This window comes from Echinops telfairi, unplaced genomic scaffold, assembly GCF_000313985.2.
Source record: "Echinops telfairi isolate 266 unplaced genomic scaffold, ASM31398v2 ScPeMD7_7468;HRSCAF=8506_0, whole genome shotgun sequence".
Lineage (NCBI taxonomy): Eukaryota > Metazoa > Chordata > Mammalia > Afrosoricida > Tenrecidae > Echinops > Echinops telfairi.
The window spans coordinates 74645317-74658781 of NW_022111369.1; the positions used below are offsets into that span (position 1 = coordinate 74645317).

General features: G+C 35.5%; 1 protein-coding gene across 1 annotated transcript in view; it reads right to left on the bottom strand.

Annotated features, from left to right (window-relative positions):
- ADGRL3 (adhesion G protein-coupled receptor L3) overlaps nucleotides 1-13465 on the bottom strand; it is a 251646-nt gene that overhangs the window by 120869 nt on the left and 117312 nt on the right. The window contains exons 12-13 of the mRNA XM_045284067.1: nucleotides 2831-2897; nucleotides 943-1034 (exon numbers count right to left, since the gene is read on the bottom strand). Of these exons, the coding sequence (XP_045140002.1) occupies nucleotides 943-1034; nucleotides 2831-2897 (159 nt within the window). The remainder of the gene's footprint in view (nucleotides 1-942; nucleotides 1035-2830; nucleotides 2898-13465) is intronic.

The following is a 13465-nucleotide window of genomic DNA, read 5'->3' on the forward strand; positions in this document are numbered from 1 at the left end:
ATTGGCATCTTTTTAGAGATAGAAGTGTTGGAAAGTGATGCAATTATTTTCATGTTTATGCATGGATATGAGTGTCTGAACATATAAAAGTGAACCTAGGGTTAAAGAACAAAACTTGAAAGTCAAAACAGACTGAACAGTGAGACACCACTGAGGAGCTTTTCGGTCCAGGAGGTTTGCAGTAATATTCCAAGGGAGAAGAAACACCAGAACCCAAAGGGCAGCTCATGTTTGTGCAAGAGGGCTTCAGAAAGTTCCTGGACAAATGGAATTAAAGGATCATGGAAATTTTCTATTAACTTTTGAAGTTCCTCATATTTAGTAGCCAAAAAAGAGGAGGCTCACTGGTTTGTGTTCCCCCAAATCTGTTTATATTAGAGAGGTAAGTCTCTCTCTCCCCTGGTCTCTCTAAGAAGAGCGTGCTGTACAGCAGCACTCACCAAACACCAATCACACAATCTTGAGATTCCCCCTGTGGGGCAGCACCCCCCTTTGGCATGCTCACACACCAGCACATCTGCTTGTATGACATTGCTCTGAAGGAAGGAGAGCAGAGGAAACTGATGGAGTTATTGCACTTAGCATTAATTGTCTGCTCAGAGGTAAAAATGTAGAGTTTGCTTTAAAACAAAATAGGCAAGTATGGGTATTAAAAACTTACCCTGTTATAAGTCACAGTTCATAAGGTAAATAGAAAGTCTATCTGCAGACAGAACTGCTCTGTATTTATTTTCAGACAGACCAAGTCACTTCAGCATCTCACCAGCAAATAATAATAAGTCATTTATTACCATATCAGACTTTCTTCACGAAAGAGGATAGTCTTCTTTGCTCTTTTACAACAAGGTTTTGAATAAATACGAAGCATAGATAAAACACATGTAAAATTTTAGAGTACGAAAGTAAAGAAGCCAAAGGAAAACAAAAAGAAAAATCACTTACTTGATATTATCAAGACATCCTGATTCAGGTTTCAGTATAGCAGTATGATGAAACATTTTATATAAAGCAATCCCAAGGAAGATTACATTAAGCTGGAGAAGAAAAGGTAGAGTTATGTAGCATCACTAGAGTAGAAGAAACATAAGTCCATTCTCTGTAACAGATGAGCTGTTCTGGGAAATTAGCTCTCACTAAACTTTTAAAGACTGGGTCATAAATGATTGCCAAGTATTTTAGCAAAGGCAAGAAGCCAGCTTGGGGAATTGGGATACCCCTGAGTTACAAAGCACTATTTTGCGAAACACACACAAATGCAAAATCAGCAGCCATTTGGAATGCTGCTACAGATATTTTGAAAGAGCTCATACCCCTTTTATAAGTCTATGTTTTTAAAGAAAAACAGTGAATAATTATTCTACATGCGTTATTATTTTTATACACTGAATACAGCCCCAAATATTCTATAACAAAAATACTAAAAGCAATATACTTTAAAATAGCTGACATTATAAAAAGCTGGTTAAAGTCTGATGCTCTCACAAACTACTAGTAAAGTAGCAGTAACTCCCAATTACACTCAAGATCAGTTAGCAGAGAAAGCATGTGATTGAAAACAAAACAAAAGGTATAATATAAATTCCATATATCATTTCATGCAGACGGTATATAAAAACACATTAAATTGCCCTTTGCCATCTTATTTCTTTATATACTTATGTGTTCCACAGTTTGAGATTGGTAGAGACTAGGGCAGTCCAATTATAAATGCCATTGAAAGTCTCCCAACACTGCAGGTCCACATCCATCATGTTGGGATGAAACACTCCTGAAGTGTTGGAAGAACACACTCAAAAGTCAGAAAAGTGGAAAGTTTTAAAAATACAAATTTGGAGGCAAAACAACAACAACAAAGCCACACACACATACAACTCCCTACACCTCACATAAACAGAATCTACTGGTGGGTAAATAATATTTGAATTGGTTTAAGCTCTGTCTTCCTCTTATTCCTAGTTTTCTGTTCTTAAACAGTGCTGCATTTGGTACAAGCATGAAACCTGTCCCTACTGAGAGCATTAATTAACATGTTTGATGTTACCCAACTGCCTCTTCCCCTCCAGAGTCATTAGGTAATACGCACTACATGAACATTTCTAAAGTAAAAAAAAAAAATCTGTATTCCAAAATATGTCTGGTCTCAAGGATTTCAGATGAGGAATTTTATACATATATTTAATTTCAACTCATGAGGGTCACATTTTTATTTGGGGGAAAAAAGAGGACAATGATGTTGTATTTTAAAATTCTATCTATAAACTTAGCATACAAATAATTTTATTTAAATTAGGAAGAATAATTCTCATTTGGAATCAAGATATGATGCATCTAAAAATAAAAAGGGAAACATGATTCCCCGTTCACCCCTTTTTGTTTTGCCTTTGTTGGTTGGAGTCTTTTTATATTTAAGGGTTTTTTCATATTTATATGAAAATGAAAAGAAGAGACAGTAAGGTGTGTTCTATTTGCCCATTTCTGAAATTATTTCTACTTCAAATTAGAATGCAAACAAAGATAGTCTTAATCAAACCTAGTCCTCATTTTTCAAATGTCTACGAATTGACTGAATTATGCTAGGTGGGCCACATGAATTATCACAGCATTGCATAAACTCTCGCATGTTTTCTTCTCCCAGTGCTTTTGATCAACTTTTTATGTTGTAAAAATGTACAGTAATGAGTGACTTAATTGCTAGAGCTATGTAAAGTCAAATGAGTAAAAGCTTTCACCAAATTAACCCGTGTAAATTTCAGATATACAGAAATAGGACAGTGGATATTTTATATCTTGATGTGGGTGGCAAACATAAGAGTAAATTAGTAGCTCTTACCATAATTATCAAGGTCGCCGGTCCTATAAAACTCCAAATGAAGTAGGTGTCAAGTCGGAGCCAGCATCTGTCATGAAACACAAGGAGAGGAGGCATTCAAGGATTGCGTATGGGGCATCCACAGAGCGAGCGAGCGAGTGACAGAGAAGAATGTGCGCTGCAGAGCATTCCCCTGGGAGACAGGAAATATTCCATTGCTTGTTCATCTAAATGCTGAATTATGTGCCCAGTTTCTGACAGCACTATTGATGGAGTGAGATAATTACCTCTAGAGGAAGCAGGGGGAAAATGGCACTGGGCCTATTTGCTTTAGCTTTTTGTGTCTGTCATAGAACCTTAAAAAAAAAGGAAATGGAAAAAAGGAAGGAAGAAGACGCCATACACATTGCCATTAAATCAAGTTGCTCCAAGCTAGCCGTTTCTCTCCAATTATGGAGCTACAGAACCTGTCTATCAGCTGTCAGGCAAAGTGACATTTTCCTGTCAAGAAGATCTGAAGAAATTCAGTAACAAAGAAGAAATAAATTTGGTATCCGAAGACTAAAGTTTAATTAGGTTGGGCAGCCAACCTGTGAGAGTTCTCAAGTCTTAAAAAGTGCATGGCTACTGCTAGTGCGTCTGTGGCGGCAAATGATCCTTAAGATCCCATGAAGTTGATTCATGACTCAAAAGTAAATTATTAATCACTTAATTTCAGCTACATTTAATACTCCCCCGATTCTTAAAGCCTATGGGAAATTACATTTTCATTCTTCAGTATGACAGAAAGGCAAAATGAAAGTGACTGGTTGTGAGAAAAATTAATGTAACTTTTAAACAAATTACACATGATATTAAAAATAATATCTTGAATTATTTTCTGTTTTGAGGCATAATTTAAGAAGAAAACATCTACATAATAAATATACAAACATAGTTTCTTATGTGATCTAAACAGGAAATGGACTGTACTTAAATGTTTCTATGGTATTAAAATGCTTGATTTAGAAATAAACATGGAAAATTTGCTTTGCCATGATGATCTCCAACTGGGAGAGTAAAATTACTCTAGAATGTACTATTTGCTTACTTTAAGAAAATATTTCAATAATTTGGTACAATAGATTCAAATTCCTTTCTGTACTGCACAGTGAAGAGGGCCACATGAAACACTTAAACTGTACTGCACACATCATCACTCCATGCTGCTGCTGGCTTTAGTGTTTTCTGGAAGGCACTGTGGCAAAAATCCCTGTTCTAATTTGATTGCCATATGGCTACACCTGCTGTTGTTTTTGGCCACCTACTGGCTTTCACAAAGCTTTCTGTATTTCCTCTTTTTCTCATTAATGATCTTTTAAAAAATCTGTGTGATTTCTACCCTAAATTCACTGTGCAAATATTGCACAATTCACCCTGGCTTTATATTGAAGGAGAGCATTTTATAAGATTTATCCACACATGCCTGAATGTGCTTATTTCACATCATTAAAGAAAATATTAAAAAATAAAAGTACTCACTGACTCGAGCCAAGTCTTACTAGTAGCAAGGCTATCAGGTATAGTACAGCTGCCCTGTGAGTCTCCGAGGCTGTGATACTCTTTGGGAACAGCAAACTATCGTTCTCTCCAGGAGCAGCTAACTAGTGGTTTTGAGCTGCCCGTGTGTGGTTGAGCAGCCCATTACACATGAATGAGAAAAATGGTAGAAAACTTATCACACTGAACTCAATAAAGTCCAACTTGTAAATGGTCAGAAATACCGGAGATTGAAAATAAAAAATATACCTGAGAATTGCCTTACTCTATCCAACAACATGCAATGTGTGAAGCAAGTGATTTTTGTTAAACCATTTTGGTTCAAGTTTTAAGACTCTTTTTCTTTTATGAAGCTGATTATATTCATGTGAGTTATAAATCATAGTCTTAATAGTACTGTAATAAAGGACATCAACCAGAATTGGGGGAAAAAAGCCAAAGTTGAAAAAACACATTCTGCCTACAGAATATTTTTGCTATCAGCTATGTTCTAGAATTTAAAGGCTCTTTGTCATACACCCTGCCCTTGATTTTAGGTTCTTTTCACTTTTTTAATGTACAGATTTCATTAAAATGATCTTTAATGTCTTTTAATTGAAAACACAACCTATATTGTTGTACATCTCATTTAATAATTATAAGAATAAATAGTGCTCTCTTCCAGAATTATACAATTAGCATGCTGATATCTGGATCATCCTCTCATAAGATGTAAATTACCAGTCTAATAGTACAAAACTATATTTATTCAGAAAATAGAAAAATAAAATCATACATCAAGTTAATTTCTCAAAATAGGGCAATAATCAGAAAACCAAACTTCTAAAATGTCTCTTTTACTGAACTATCCCATAAAATTTTATTAGCACAATTTACAAAAGGCAGAATCCCACATTCAGAAGAACTATAAGCCAACTATCCAACATACATAAATGTCACATAAAATGCCTGCTGCAATATGCTCTTTAACATCAGTAACACGACAGTAGCATACGTCCTTATTCAAGGTCAGCACGTGTTTGCAGTGTTCTATTTTGCTGCTTAACTCACACTGGTTCTTACTATTAACTGAATTTCATTTTTAAGTAATATAAAGGAGGGATCTTGTTTGCTTCATTTTCTAAAGGAAGCTAAATCACATACTAAACTATCCTTGGTGCGTATTAATTGTAGCCAGTAAACAATCTTTGGATATTATTGAAGCACAAAATTTACAATACTGAATTGTATGATATTATTTAAGAGAATCTGTAAATTATGTACCTTGCTTTTCTCTATAACATACATATAGCTATCGTTTGTCTGCATACATCTGGTGGCAATATTGAAGGAGTCAAAAAAGAATAAAAAAGAAAAGAGTGAAATGGGAAAGGGAGAAGAAATAAAAAGAAGAAATGTACATAAATTAAATTGAATAAATCTACTTCTAAGCATATTGTGTAATACACGTGTTAAAGATTGTTTTAACCAAACTTGACACATGCTTACCATGGATGAAGGAGGAAGAGAATTTGCTTAGGGGGCATTGAATTTATGTTAATGTTGGTGAAATAATTTGGAAAAGGATATCAATAGTGTTTGCACACCACAAAAAGTATAATCAATGGCACTGAATTATACATGTCGAAGTGCTTGAATTGAAGAATGTTTTGTTGAGTATATTTTTGCCACAATTAAAAATATATTTACAGACACAAGTAAAGTGGGACAATAAGACAAAAAAAAAAACATTTTAAAACCGAAAGATTGTTTTATGCCTTTTCCATCACATCCCACTGTATACCTACTTTTCAAACACACACCTAATTTTAATATACCTCATGTGTAAAACAGTTTGAGATGCTGGAACATAGTGGGGCCACTGGCTATGACACCCAGTATTTTGTAGCCAGATGCAATTTTAGATCTCAGGTTTTAAAACTCACTCTAATACATCAAATATATATTAGGTTTCTCTCAATATTCACAACTGTGCTGCTGTTTTCCCTACAAGGAGACAACAGGTGGCAGAGCTGGTTATGTGCTTAGCTACTGACTGAAAGGTCATCTACTTCTGGAAGGTCAATAGCTATTGTCATCCTATGTGCAGTTCAACTCTGAAACAAATTGAGTAGCCATGAATCAGAATTCATGATAAAATGTAACCTACAATTTTGCAATCATGCAAAAAGGTAAGAGTAGCAATCTTCATTATAATTTATCTGTATTAAATCTTGAACTGATTTCCACGGTTTTATTTCACTCACATTAATAAGAAGCAATAGCCTAAGAATGATAAGAATTAATTTTATAAAACGGATGCTTTTGATAATTATTTTATAATGAAAAATATTGCTGAAAAAATAAGCTTATAGCTTTTCAATTATCAGCTATATCATAATCTATTGACAGTTATTATTTATAAATACTGACATATGTATGTTAGATATTTTACACGAATACATACACACACACACACATCTGTACAAGTGATTTTAAGAAGTTCATGAACAATGAGATAAAAAAGATAATGGAATTTTTTCATGAACTTCTAAATTCCCCTATCCATTGATTTCCTAGGTGGTGCAAAAGGTTAACATGCTTGGCAAAATTACAGTTATGAAGTAGCAATGAAAATAATTTTACGATTGGGGGGCTCACCACAACATGAGGAACTGTATTAAAGGGTCACGGCTTTAGGAAGGTTGAGAACCACTGCCTCAGGGGCAACTCAGAAAAAACAGAAACAAAAAACCCTGATGATATATTTTTAAACATCCAGTCATTGAAAACCCTAAGCAGCACATTCTACTTTAATATCCAAGGGACCCTCATGAGTCTAAGCCAACTTGATGGTAACTGGTTTTGCTACATAAAGGGGGGCTTCAACATATTGCATTTGAATGTGGACTAATGCAGATGGAGTTAGGTTACATTTTAACACCTGATCATTTTGTTCTTCCCTTTGACACATTTTAAATTAGTTTTTGTGGGAAACAATCGAGAAAAGATTATGCGGGCAAACTGCCAACAATTATACTTGAAGTCTGGGAGGCCAAGACTCCCATGGAGGAAACCTTCAGGTTCATGGGTTGGAGATGCATCCCACTCACATTCTCCTAAATAAATCTATTCCCCACGATCCCCCCCCCTCGCACCCCATAATAATGCCAAATTTAAGGTGCTACTTGCAAGCACATGGCTGCCACCATATACACTTGAAAGTCAACTGCTTGAAGGTTATCTGCTTAAAGGTTGTCAGTCACATAAGGCAATCAAACCCCATTGTCTGTCCCACACTAAGTAGGACACGCTCCCTTTTGATAAGGATCCATAGATTGTTCCCCTGGAGAAAAATTAAAAGACATCTAAGGTCAAGCCAACTCAGAAGACCAAGGTTGGGCTGCCTTCTTGACTCTGGAGCCCACCCATCTTGATACATGTGTGCCTTCCTGTCACATGCATGCCTCTTGTACAACCACTTCTTATTATGTATGTGCTTACCAAGGCCTGCATGCCTGAGATTATATAAACTCTTGAGATTACATTACACTCTCGCTCTCTCTGCTGAGACACGGCTGTTAGGGAGCTAGCACAGGGACTGGAATGTCCATAGCACATGCTCAGAGATTTGAGCTTCTGGCCAGGAAGGGTTGGTAACCTAGGTGGGCGTTACACATCAATTGGCCCATCTGGGCCAAGTGAATTCAATTCAGCCAATGGGGTTGACCAGGACCGTAGACCACGCCTACCAGCGGGGGACCTGAAAAGCCAGAATGCAGAGTTTTGCAGCCCCTTCTGCTTCTCAAGCTGCTGCTCAGAGGTCATGGAGTGATCTCCTTTGGCTTCAGGACTCCAAGTGCTCGGGCGAAGCGCCCTGAGAGTGCCCGTGTAAAATCTGAAACAACTCCTATCTTTTATAAAACTCACTTGGATCACAAGCAGGTTTCGCATAACCATACACCACCAAAGCACATTATTTTACAAGACCAGGAAATTGAAGCTAAATCATTAGCTTTGATTCTGGATGTAAGTAAAATAAAACTCTTGCAACTTAGTGTTTACTCCATTGTATAAATGTAACATTTTATATATATGTCCATCAAAGGATGGCAATTTGGCTTGCTTCCACTTTTCGACTATTCTAAATTATGATGTTATCGCACTTGTGTATAACTTCTTTTGCGCACGCACGCACGCACACACACACACACACATTTTTCCATTTTTCTTGAGCAAATACCTAGCCGTGGAATTGCTGAGCTAGTAACTCTACTTTGAACATTTTGAAGATGTGTGAGTCGTCATCCAGTGGTTGCACTGGTAATATATGAGAGTCCGAATTTCTCTACATCCTCACCAACACTTGTAATTATTTGTCTTTTTAAAAAAATTTTAGCCACCCTCATAGGTAAGCTCACAGTACTTTATAATGTCCTTTTTATATACCATATATACTCATGTATAAGCCGAGTTTTTCAGCACATTTTAAGTGCAGTTTCTGTGGTAAAATTAGGTGCCTTGGCTGATATTCGGTCAGCTTATACTCAAGTAAAAATGGCTTGTAATGGAGCAGTGGAGGGTCATGACATAAAATGAACACCTTCATGGGAGAGACTCAGGTTAAATGCCTGGTCAGTGAACTTCATATGCAGCCACTTACCACTTGTCTCTGTGCGGAGGCTTATATGTTGCTATGATTATGAAATGATTTTGAGGCAACTTCAAGATTAAAACTAAGAAAATTCTGGTTACCTATTTCCAAAAACCAGGCATTAGAAATCACAATGGTTGAATCCACAACTTATAAATCACAATGGTTGAATTCCATAGGGCTGGTGAGCATTTTGTTCTAGCATACATGAGGTTGCTAGCTGAAATGATCACAACTAGATGAGTAATTATATCTGTGAAAGCTATCATACTACAGTACTTGTTTCCAAGAAGTGAAATCCAATATTCCATACCACATGAGACATAACAGAACAAAAGTCTTGATGGTCCCTGATTTGATTCATGATTACTCAATACCTTACTGTAAAAATTTATAATCAAATGAGAATTCCTAGTTAGGCTAACATTTGTATATGCAATTGTAAACTTCTTGGGTGATTAAAAAATAATTCAAGTGCTCAATCTGTACATACAAAAATCTTAGATATTAATAAAATAATACTGTAATACTTTATACTGAATTATCACTTTAATATTTTCATAAGAAGTCTTCCTTATCTTCATTGTTCTCACTAGTTAAGTGTAGTAAAGTGAATCATACAAGGTGATAATCTATCCAGTAAGGTAAATGCTTCATGTTAATACAGGTTCTAAATATGTTTACATGTAGTACAAGGGTTTTAAGCACTTGACTACTAAATTGGCAGTTGGCGAATACTCGGAAGCATCGTAGAAGAAATGTCTAGTGATCTACTTCCACAAGATCACAGGCACTGAAAACCATGTGGAGCACTGTTCTAGTCCACATGATTTTCAGTGTTTGTGATCTTATGGAAGTAGATCAAGAGGCACGTTCTACATGAAGTTGACATGAATCAGAATTAAGTCAACACCAACAGTCTATATGAGCAATTAGAGAAATACTTTAAGTGAAAATATGATTTTCTATGAATGGCTCAAGTGCTTAGAAATTATTGACCGATAAGCTAAAAACACCCATGCATATAATCTTCAGACATTAATTTCCACATTTCTTGATTATACTCTACCTCAAATAATGCTATAACCTTATCTTTTTAAAAATATATGTCATTTTTCTATCCAAATTACTATGTTTTCTTAGGAAATAAAATATATTAAAATAAAGACATTTGAGAATTTAGTTAACAAAGAAGAAACTGTCCCATCTAGAATAGCTTTCAGCTAGTAATCTAGGGAGAAAATGTAAGGCTTAAAAAAATGATCGATAACAATTTTCAGATCATAAAATTTTGTTTCAATTATTCTAAAGAGTCTGACTATTCTTCTAGTACTAAAGGATGCTCTATATCATAAATGTTCATTACCTAATCCACATGCTTCAGAAACCCTGTGTTTGCTAGTCCAGAGTTTAATTATTAGGCAAGTCTCAGGGCCTGACTTATTCTCAGAGCCTTCTCTTTCCTGTAGCTCCATTGCAGTCTTCCAATCCACCCAACATGGTAACCACTGCCATTTCTATTATATATGAGGGTGTGAGAAACGTGTTACAATGCATGAAAGTGATTACTTTCTTTAAATAAGAATTAATTGTTCAAATAGTTTGGCTTTTTTGGTAATATTGAGGTAATGAAAGTTTAACTGAACAGATTTGTTTCAGGTCATAAAGTCAAACTATTTAGCACTAAATTTCCAAATCAGTCCTGTCTGATTATTGTGAAGTCAGGGCCAGCTTTTGCTATAATTAAGCTTCCAACCATATCATTTTGGATGGCTTCACTAAATGTCCATGAATAATAATATCAGAGCGACAAGAGAAGATACTAAAACAGGGATCAAGTGGAAATGAACGTCCATTCCTAAGAGTGCCATTTAGATCTGCGGTCCATGATCAGAGTGTTATTTCTGTGAATGGATGACTGCTGACCTCATGAATTTATTTTCTAAATATCTGATTTCTGTGATCAAATGTAGCCTGTTCACATTCTTGAGAATAATATCAGCACAGATTAAAATTTTAGTTAAAAATATTAGAAAATAATATGTAGATTCTCTTGTAGGCACTGTAAATTGATTTTTAACTAAATAAGTTCTCCAAATGAAATTATGCACACTTTCTGTGTGAGTATGTATTTAATAATCAATTTAACAGCCCTAATAACATTTCTTGGAAAGTACATTATCATCCATCAGCCACAGGAAATGTGATAATTACGTCTATCTGTATCAAACAACATTTTTTCTTTTTTTAATCGTTTTATTAGGGGCTCATACAACTCTTATCACAATCCATACATACATCAAGTGTGTAAAGCACATTTGTACATTCATTGCCCTCATCATTCTCAAAACATTTGCCCTCCACTTACGGCCAAGTCATCAGGTCCTCATTTTTACCCCTCCCTCCCCGCTCCCCCCTCCCTCATGAGCCCTTGATAATTTATAAATTGTTATTTTGTCATATCTTTCCCTGTCCGACATCTCCCTTCACCCACTTTTCTGTTGTCCGTCCCCCCAGGGAGGAGGTCACAAGCAGATCCTTATAATTGGTTCCCTCTTTCCAACCTACCCTCCCTCTACCCTCGCAGAATCGCCACTCTCACCACTGGTCCTGAAGGGATCATCCGCCCTGGATTCCCTGTGTCAAACAACACTTTTTAACCACTAAAATTTTAAGTCCACTTTCCTCTCCTAATATTAATATGATTCCAGAAATATAAGCTAACCTTATTATTAAAGCTTAATAAATAGGACTTTACTTCCAGTATAATAAAACATATTTAAGTGCATTAAGGAGAGAGATAAGTAGTACATATCATTTGGATGATGATAATATATATTCAGTGACTTTATTCTAGATGTGCTATAAGTCGGCAAGATTGAGAAGTACAAGTTTAGGAATAAAAGTTCCAAAACAAAGTTGAATAGGTTTCCAAGTGATATAAATCCACTGTACTCTGCTTAATACTAATTTATAGAAAATTCCTTATGCTACTTCTTTGAATTGTGACTAATTTCAGTTTACTTTAAGTAGCAGTAAATTACACACATTTGCATTAGATTAATGTAACATACAAGAAGGCAACATTAACCAAACAACAGCAATAACAAGGGCAAAAACCTCAGATAGTGACATGAAAAAAAGAATCATGTGGTGAGCCAAGAGTGGGAAATGTCATTTAAATTAAAATGAAGACAATAAAAAACAGCCATCCAAACTGGAACACAAAGATAAAGTTGATAATTAGAAACAAAATATGTAATTCTATATGCAAAAATCCTATGTATTTTGTAAAGATTCATTGCTTTATGCTTTCCTTAGAGATAGTATATTTTGATTACGGTTCAGAAAGAAACACAATCCATTTGTTTCAGCTCTCAAATAAATGAAGATGACCAGATAATGTTTCTCAATGGCCAGTATAGCCCTGTGTTAATGACTGACTGGATGAATTACCAAAGTGAAGATGTTAGACATTTTCCCATGTATTTTGAAGGCTGCCCTCCTGACAATTTATTTGAAAAATACAAATGAGATACAGAAATGTCGTATGGTATCTATGATAGAATTATAATACAACGTTCCCCTTGGCTTTTCTCCTTCATCCAGTTCCCTTCTCTTCGTCGAAAATCTGTTTAGCTTCTGTTTGTGTTGGGAAAAATCATAACTGCCAAAGCAAACTATTATTATGGCTTTTTTAAAATATGTGCCTGGGAAACAAATTAGCCTGCATTCTCAGATAGTAATAATGTCAGCAAATGAGAGCTTCCAGTTACGGTGCAGGAAATTCAAGCAACGGAGGCCAAAGCTTTAACAAAGTCTCACCAGACGACGCGTGATTGAGTCTAAGGAGAAATAGATTCCTACTGCCTAGAAGATGACAACTGTCGCAAAATAAATGACTAACACACAAAGCTAAAACTTGAGTCGGCTCAATAACGGGAACATTTGAAGATATTTAAAGCGAGGGAAAAAAATCACTGCACCATAGAGAAACAAAAGCACGTGACGAATTTCAAAAAAGCAAAACTGAGCTACTTGAACACAATATTTATAGTATAGTGGCATAAGTAATGTTTTAACAATAAGAGTTAACTTAACATTTTAGGGGAAATGTATCAATCAAATTATAACATCTATGACTGAACTATTGAATGATATGATGTCATGTAACACCTCATGGTTTATGGAGAGTGGTTGCTAATGGGCGTGCGCTTTGTTTTGAGTGATGAATATGCTCTAAATTTAGATACTGGTAATATTAGGCCAAAGTCATGGTTAAACAAGACAATTTACTAAAAATCATTGAATGATACACTATCAAATGTTGTATGTGAAGTTTATCAATGAAGGAGTTATCATTTTAAACCTTTATGGTCTTACAACCTATGCATAACTTCAAGATGTTGAATAAATGGCATGGGGGACATATCTGACCTTCTCTGGCTACAGAAGGGAGGAGAATCCAATTCCGTATGAACGCA